Consider the following 9,136-nt stretch of genomic DNA (forward strand, 5'->3'; position numbering starts at 1 on the left):
CCGTGTGAACATGGCACCACGATGGTTCACATGAACCACCGGTTTGAATATGAACCCATTTATGAAAACACAAGTATCCTAAACTTAACAACCGCCAAGCATCAATGCAACCATACATCTTTGTAAAAGCAAGAATTGCAAGTGACCTAACTCCACGGTCACTAAGCCATATATTAAAAATTTCATATAAACAAAATGTAAATAAATTTATTCAGTGACTGATTATGCATTTACTTCAAGTGGATTCAAATTTGGGGGCACCCATAGAAAACATAAAACTGAATGACACACTAAGTATAAGTAATGATATAAATACTACAATAGCTATCAGCTGTCATGAGGTTATGATAGTTTACACACAGGGAATAGCAATCCAGTACAATCACATACTTAAATACGTTTTATGTGTGTAACAGAGTTCAGTACATGTATATAGTTAAAATGAGTTTTCGTGCGCCTAAATTGAGCAGACATATAGTCCGTAAAGAAATTCAGTTTCTATGTGTCTGATTTCGGTACACTTATAATCAGATAAAAACTGATTTTAGTGTGACAGAATCCAACATACATAGTTAAAAGCTATGTCACATGGGTGCGGGTGCGACACGGGTGCGGCTCAATTTCAAAATTTTTGGACATGGGGACACGGGTATATATATATATATATTAAAAAAAAATATATCTAAGACTGTGCTCAGCACAGTCTTTTGCTCTAAAAGTATATACAACAACAACAACAACTACGCCTTCATCCCAAAACAATTGGGGTCAGCGATATGAACCAAAAAAGAAATTCATTTTGGGTCTTCCACATGAATCCTTTTCCTCCAATCATTTCTATCCAATGCCATGTCCTCGGTGAGGTTCAAAGCATTCATATCCTTTCCGATCATCTCCATCCAAGTCTTCCTAGGCCTACCCCGACCTCTTTTAACTAATCTATTTTCCCATTTCTCCAACCTTCTAACTGGAGCATCATTAGGCCTTCGCCGAATATGTCTAAAAGTATATATATTTTTAAAAAAATATATAAAAGATATTTTTTTTAGTTTTTATAATTTTTTTGTTCTAAAAAATGGACAAAAATAGACTCGGTCAAAGTTGACTTAGTCCAAAATGTGGACGGACTGGGCCTTGACTCGTTGACTGAGTCCAACTCGGCATTGACCGAGTCTGAGCCGAGTTCGAAGCCGCACCCGTGTCGGGGCATGTCGACTCGGGTGCGGCGCCTCCTTAGCCGAGTTCGTGTGACATAGGTTAAAAGTGAGTTTTGGTGCGCCAAACTCGAGCACACCCTTAGTCAGTAAAAGAAATTTAGTTTCTAAGTGTTTGATTGCAGTACAATTATAATCACATAAGAATTAATTTTTGTGTGATAGAATTTTTTTTATACAGAGCCGAGAAATTTGATGTGCCTACCGAATACTGAACTTTGGTATTCAAGGCTCCAGCCAACGAGAAACCAAAGAACATAAATATCTACGTCAGTACCGATTCATATCCGGTATAATTCGATTGAATTAACCACACTTTTCAAAAGCTAAGAGTCTTGTGGTGAACAGTCAAGATTCATACCATAGTAGACAAAATATTTGAAAGCAGTGTTATTAAAAACGCGCCTCAAGGCGCAAAAAGCGTGCCTCGCCTCAAGGCGAGGGGCTTTATGCCTTGAGGCGCACGAACAAAGCGCAAAAGCTCTGAGGCGTGCGCCTCATGCATCTTGAGGCGTACGCCTCATGCATCTTGAGGCGTACGCCTCGAGGCGAGGCGCGCCTCAAGCCAAGGCGTACACGCCTCAAATGTTTTAGTCAAATGAGGGTAAAAGCCCCCATTTGACCAAAAAATAGGGTTTTTTTAATCAGTTTTAACCAAGTCGAGGCATTTACGCTCTGTTCTTCCGCCTGCTTTCCCTCTCTTCACACTTTTCCTTTGCCACCGTCGCCCACGTACGTCTGCACCACTTCCACCGCTGCACCCGCTCGCTCTCCCTCTCCCAGAGGTCAGGTATGTTGTTTCCTCTCTCTCTCTCTCTCAGAAAAGGAGGTTTTCCGAATTGGAGCGATTCAATCAGGAGCAAAACACCAAATTCCTGTAAAATGTGCCTGATTTAGGCTAATTTTGGCGGATTGTTGTGCTGTCAACTTGCAACCAGCTTGCTTGAGTTGCCCGTGTCAATCCATGCAACTATGTGGTCTACTAAGTCTTTGTTGCCATCAGGTGTTGGCAGGAACCAGGTGGTTTTGATTGTTTTTGAACGAACTGGATGATGTTAGTGAGCTGGTATCCATTCATAGTAGTGTGGTGTGATCTTGGTGGTCATGTTATGATTGCATAGGCCGAGCTTGGCCTGCTCAGCCTTGTTCATTTGGGTCAAACCCAATTAGAGATCAGACTCAGGTGTTGGTGCTAACCCGAGCTTGAAGTCATGACAAGCAGAGCCAACAAGTATATCTCAAGTTGGATTCATATGAAAAGTATTGTATCTTTTAGCATTGTTAGTAATAGGAATCGACAAGCTGGATCACCCCTTTTCAAACCACATACTCCATTCAAATGCTCTACTACATTGTGCATGACATAAGAATCTTGTAAAAAAATATATCATATATGTTTAAGAATTGACTCGCGAAGTTGTGCTCCCTTCACACATGCTCAGCTTGACAACCCTTCATGATCAGCTCGTGGCTTGGCTAATCGAGCCCCTTTTATGAGATCTTAAAATTAGCTGAATTGGACAAGCCACAGGCTGCTCGACTCATTCCCATCCCTATATTACAAGATAATAGTAGCTATAGAAAATGGTGACATCAAACATGGTTATTTTAGAAAAATAAGCAGAGAAGCAGACCAATTGCTAATATTTTGGGATGCTCATGCCATTGTTTTTTCTACGTATCAGTGTATTTTGTACACTTTTTACATTTGTATAAAAAAATTAATATAATCTATGTGATGTGGGCACTTCTACTAGGCTGTTGTTTTGGTGTTGAACTCATACAAATGCCAGTCACCAATATTGACTATATTTTGAAGATATCATGATGTCAATGGTTTTTTCTGCAACAGCTGATAAAAATGTGAATGCATTAATGTTATTTTTACATGTTAATCGCATATTTTTTCAGTATTTATTTGAGATTTTTTATTTCTTGTTGGTTGTTGCTTCATCAATAGAGAATTTTTTAGTTATTTATAATTTTAGATAGTTTTTTTAAGTTTTACAAAAAAAAAATTTGAGGCTTACGCTTTACGCCTCGCCTCAGATTTTGGTTGAGCGCCTCGCTACACCTCAAACGCTTTTCACAACACTGTTTGAAAGGCTAAAAACAAACATATACATGCTACCAGACCATATTGATAGGAGCTAACATCAAAGAAAAATTGAAATTGATGTTACTACAAGGATTTTAAAACACCCGCCATAGTGACTCAAATGAGGCATATATACAAGGGTTTGTTGTCATTACAGACCTATTGATTGAAACATAAAAAGAAAGATATACCTTCATTACTATTAAATCAAACTCATGTTAAAATTTGGAAGCGTAATAAGTTCATAACAAAAATTCTTTCAGAGTTTATAATTTAGATTACAACCTCTGTTTTAAGATCTCAAGCCCCGAATTCTTCAAATAATAAACGCCGTTTCATAACAGGTTGTATATCTTATTCCCAATTGTATTATCTTATTCCCAACAGAAATTAAAACACAGTGCAAAGTTCAAATGCGCAGGTCAGAGATTCTCACATTAAACATACATCCAGAATAATATCCGAAACAAAATACACATATCAGCAGTTGAATATACTTCAGAAAACATGCAGTGCAGAGTTCAAATGCGCAGATCAGACATTTAAATCTATGCTCCACCGCCAACCAAATTGAAGGTGAATATTTGACAGGCTGTTTTTTGGATCTATGCATGTAACTCTGACATGTTTTTATCGCACATCTCACAAAACAATTCCAAAGAGAAAACTCAGAACACACATATTAGAAGTTTTGATCAGTTAAACTTATGCATATCAGTCAATAGATTTAACACCAAAAAAATATAAGTTGGCAGTTCATCAAGTTCTATCACGGTTCCAGTTAACATGATTCAAAAATATCCAAGTACGCACACACCAATTTTTTTTTTCATGAAAAAGAGATACAAAACAAACAAAAATCTATTCTGCCGCAGTTCAAAACATTACACATGCACAGGCCAGAATTTATTTCAGAAGGTTTAATATAGATTCTCAAGTTGAAACACACTGATTAAGTAACCTGCGTATTGTAATATACGCAGAATAGGGATTCTGTGTTTACACAGGTTAAATTTGTGTTGATGGGTTGTGCAGTAATACATTGCACTCTTGAAAACAAGACACAACGCAAAATCACAAAAAAAACTACCTTTGAGTCGAGAACCCCTTTTTTTTCATCGATTTCCTCCCTTGCTGTTGTGCTTTCGTGAAGTTCCCTCTTTGGATCGTATAAGAGAGGAAGAGATGAGGGGCGGTTTTAAAAAAAATCGTGAAAGGGGGAGAAGGGAGTTCGTGGGTGGTGGTTGGAGTCGGATGAGGAGGCAAGAGGGGTCGTGAGAGAGGAAAGGGGGAGGATAGGCGGGAATGGAGTTTCATGCCCCCCTCTTTTTTCTTTTCACGTTTAGGGTTTAACGTGTTTTACCCTTTTTGTGTTTTACGTTTTTTTTTCTTACTTTAAGTGATTCCACGACATTAGGGTTCAACAATGAACCCTTATGTGTGACGCATGTATTTTGCTATTTTTTTTCTTTCATTTCGGCCATGCCATAACGTGTGCTAGTGTGAGCCTAAAAAAATTTATGTGATTTTGGATCTTCTTCACTGAAATCCACGATCCAATACGTTCATGGATCCATATTAGCTATCTTGGCCTGTCCAAAGATTCAAAACTTCTTATATGGATCCAAATAAATTATTATGGATTTAATATAAAAAATTTAATTGGACCCTTACGATTTCGATGTAAAATCTACATTGGGGGGAGGGCTCGAGGTACCCCCCCCCACTCCCCCTATTTTTTTAATGGGGGTGGTGAGCTCGAGTTTTGCCTTGGGGCGGGGGCTCGAGGTGCCTCCCTATTTTTGTATTTTTTTAATAGGGGGGAGCTCGAGGTACCCCTTGAGGGGGGGGGGGCTCCAGGTAGCCCCCTTTTCATAGTTTTTTTTTTGTCCAAAATGGACTCGGTCAGATTTAATCGAGTCCATTTTGGATAGATATGACCCTGGGTGTGGTTTACCGCAACGACACCCGCATTGCATCGATGCAGGTGTGGCACCCTATTGGTCGAATCCCTCTGACATAGTGGAAAATTCTTAAAATGCCTCTAGACATGAATATGACAAGATCCAAGTGGGTTTATAAGATTAAATACAAACTGGATGAGACCATTGAAATGTATAAACCCTCAAAGGCTTTCACACAATAATATGATATGGATTATGATGAGACATTCAACTCTCTGGTTAAAATGAGGACAACATGAATCATGTTGTCTCTAGCAGTGGATTATGATTGGACATTAAATCAACTCGATGTTAAGAATGCTTTCTTCTATGTCACATGGGTGCGGGTACGACACGGGTGCAGAGCAATTTCAAAATTTTTGGATACAGGGACACGACTAATATATATATATATATATATTATAAAAAAATTATATAAAAAGATCATTTTTTTAGTTTTTATACGTCTTTTGCCCTAAAAATGAACAAAAATAGACTCGGTCAAAGTTGACCAAGTCCAAAGTATGGGCGGACTCGGCCCCAGAGCGTTAACCTAGTCCGACACTTGGTTGATTGTGTCTGCCTCGCGTCTGAAGCCACACCCGTATCGGGGCGTGTCGACGCGGGTGCGTCGACCTTATAGCCGACTCCGTGTGACTTAGGCTTTCTTACACGGAGACTTAAAAGAAGAGGTTTATGTGAAACAACCGCAAGGATACATTGAAAATAATCCAGTTGAATTCTTGTGTAAGCTTAAGAGGGTCGTATATGGCCTAAAGCAAGCCTCTCCTTCCTGGTTTGAGGATTTTTCTTTGGAAATATAGAGACATGACTTCTGCAGGTCTTCGCTTGATCATTCCTTGTTCATCCACAAAGGTAAGGGATATATGACTCTTTTGTTAATATACATGGATGACATTATCATTACGGGAGCTCGGATAAACATATTCAGAAAATAAAAAAAGTGTTGACCTATGTCACATGGGTGCGGGTGCGGGGATTTGGCACTTCCAAAAAACCCAGGTGCGGGGGTGCGGTAGGGGCAAAAATGTGTGTATATATATATATATATATATATATATATATATATATATATATATATATATATATATATATATATATATATATATATATATAAGGGGGGTCCGTTGGTTCCCCCCGGCGTGGGTCCAAAAATGGGCAATTTTTTTTTTTTAAATTCCGCAGCCCATTTCATAGGGCATTTTTTTTTAAATCCAAAAAAAATGTACTGAAATGACCCTTGGTGCGGTCAATGCACCCAGGGTTGGGTTGACCGCACCCGGTGCTGCACCCGCACCCGCGTCGACGCAGGTGCGGCACCCTGCTAGCCGAATCCCTGTGACATAGGTGTTGACATTTCAAAATGAGTGATCTTGGTCTGTCAGTTGAAATACTTCTTGGGAGTTGAAGTTGATAGAGGAAAATATGTTCTGATATTAACTCAGCATAAATATACTGTGGATCTCTTGCGCAAAACAAGTATTTCTGATTGTAAGCGTCTGGTGACTGCTGCCCCGATACACCAGCAGTTGAGTGTTAATGATAGAGAGTTGTATAGTGATCGTATTGAATATAGAAGTATTGTTGGCATGTTGCAATATCTCACCTTCACATGGCCCAATGTTGTGCATGCAGTAAACCAAGTATCTCAGTCGATAACTACCCATATAAAAGTAGTGAAATGAATTCTCAGGCATTTAAAGAGTACTTTGGGAGATGGCTTGATTTATAAGAAGAGAGATCATAAGGAAGATCTTCTCATACAACAGTCTATTCGAATGCTGATTGGGCAGGAGATTCAAATGAAAGAAGATCAATTTCAGGCTATTGTATATTTATTGGAGGTAATCTTATTTCTTGGTCGAGTCATAAACAACGTGCTATAGCCCAACCAAGCACAAAAGTTGAATATCGAGTCATGGCAACAACAACCTCTAAGTTGACGTGGATTAATAGCCTATTACATGAACTGGACGAGACAGTCCCAAGATCCATTTTATTTTGTGATAATCAGAGTGCCACCAAAATCTCATTATATCTTGTTTATCATGAAAAGACCAAGCTTATAGAGTTTGATCAGCACTTCATTAGAAGTAAAATTGAAGATGGTGAACTTGAGGCCAGATTCATCGTTTCAGAAAATTAGATTGCAGATCTCTTTACCAAGGGTTTGACAAAGCAAAGATTTTGGTATTTGAAGTCCAAGTTGTCCATGGTGATCACCATATACAATTTGAGGGAGGCTATTAAGAGATAACACATCTGGGTCTGGATCTAGATCCCGATCCCAATCCAGATTCAGGCATGGAAACGTATCTGACTTGACTGTTTCCCTATTGTGCTCAGACTCCTTACTGTGTTGGGACTCCTTATTGTTCTGGGTTTCTTTTGTTATTCTCTTCTTATTGTGTTGGGACTTGTAATTCTTATTTTGTAAACTTTGTATCCTCCTATACAAACACGTACTGTTTTTATATATTGGAATCCATAGACACACGTTCCATTGTTGGGAATAGTGGAATAGAAGGAGCAGCAGCCCCAGCCTCAACGTCTTCTCTTCTTCTTCTTTGTTTGTGCTCTGGATCACCTAGTGATACCTATTCTATTAGTAGGCACCTCATCTTCTTGTGGCATTACGTCTTTAGCCCTTCTTTTTTCTCTTTTTTTGGTTGTTCAAATTATGGTTTAACAAACTCATTTGACACCAGCTGTATTCTAGTTGTTGATGCTGCATTTCATTTAAGGAGAAAATGTAAACTGATTAGTAAGGGCTCTGATTGTTATTCTGGATGAAAATTCATGGTAGCAATCCAAATTTATAAGCCAAAAGTGCTTTTAGTACTCAATCCTGGGTTTGGATAACTTGTAGCAACTAGGACAGGAGTTCCTCTGCCACATGAGAAACCAACAGCCATTGTTCAAAACCCCCTTTGATATACTGGTGAATGACCATTGGATCAATTACTATGTGGGCACTACCTGAATTAACATGATTCTGTTGTTTCATTTGGTAAAATATAATTTGGCATTGTCTCAAATTCTGTTGGATCAATTACTATGTGGGCACTACCTTGAATTAATTATGTAGTTAATTGTTTTCTGAAGAGATGAAAACGATCCATATTGTTTTTGGTGCAGGTTCCACCAACAAGTGTGCCGGTCATTGTCAGAGAATATGGTGGGTCACATTTATTGATATAGCGATACAAGTATTGAATCATAGGATCATGTGAAGAACGCTGTACATTGGCAGCCTTTTCAGCATCGATATCTGGTTAAATATGGAGAGCAAATCCCTGAGGCCCCATTTTTTTTTTCATTTCTCATTTCTGCCCCCCTCAACTGCACAGCTTCCCTTCCCCACATTTTCTTTTCTTTTTTATGTTTCCGTAATAATGTTTAATTATTATTGCGCAATGATGTTTGTGCAAAAATTCAAACACAAATCTCCCAATTTGTCGTGGTGCAGTTTTCACCCACCTTGGGGTTGCAGTTTTGGGACTTTTTTTTCTTTTGTTGTATAATTTTTTAGATTCTTGAATGTTTGAAGGCTGTTTTCCTGTTAATGTTACAGGACGATACAAGTATGTTTCGTTTTGTAATCTTGTTCTTATGTGTTAGTGATATGTTGGTGCCTTTTCCTTCTATTCATCTGCTTTTACTTTGTTTTATTTTATAGTTAGTGTATGTGTGTGTGTGTGCTTCTTCAAAGTGAGCAACAAATATGATATAATAATTGAAGTGCGTTTTTGTTTAAATCCTAAAAAAAAACAATGTGCCCAATTCGTCTCAGTATTAAACTGCTTATTGCCGCCATATAGATGAATGACAATTGACAAATGTGGACAAAAATCCTAGGA

The 9,136-nt window shown here is 38.4% G+C and overlaps 1 protein-coding gene across 2 annotated transcripts in view; it reads left to right on the forward strand.

Annotated features, from left to right (window-relative positions):
• Positions 1–8,860, forward strand: part of LOC149827463 (uncharacterized) — a 28,805-nt gene extending 19,945 nt beyond the window's left edge. For both annotated transcript variants that reach the window (XM_090019380.1, XM_090019381.1), the window contains exon 7: positions 8,415–8,860. In XM_090019380.1, the coding sequence (XP_089875506.1) occupies positions 8,415–8,477 (63 nt within the window). In that variant the 3' untranslated portion in view covers positions 8,478–8,860. The remainder of the gene's footprint in view (positions 1–8,414) is intronic.
• The last annotated feature ends 276 nt before the right edge of the window (positions 8,861–9,136 follow it).

The sequence above is a fragment of the Nuphar pumila genome, chromosome 10 (assembly GCF_984573655.1).
Source record: "Nuphar pumila chromosome 10, dmNupPumi1.hap1.1, whole genome shotgun sequence".
NCBI classification, from domain to species: Eukaryota; Viridiplantae; Streptophyta; class Magnoliopsida; order Nymphaeales; family Nymphaeaceae; genus Nuphar; species Nuphar pumila.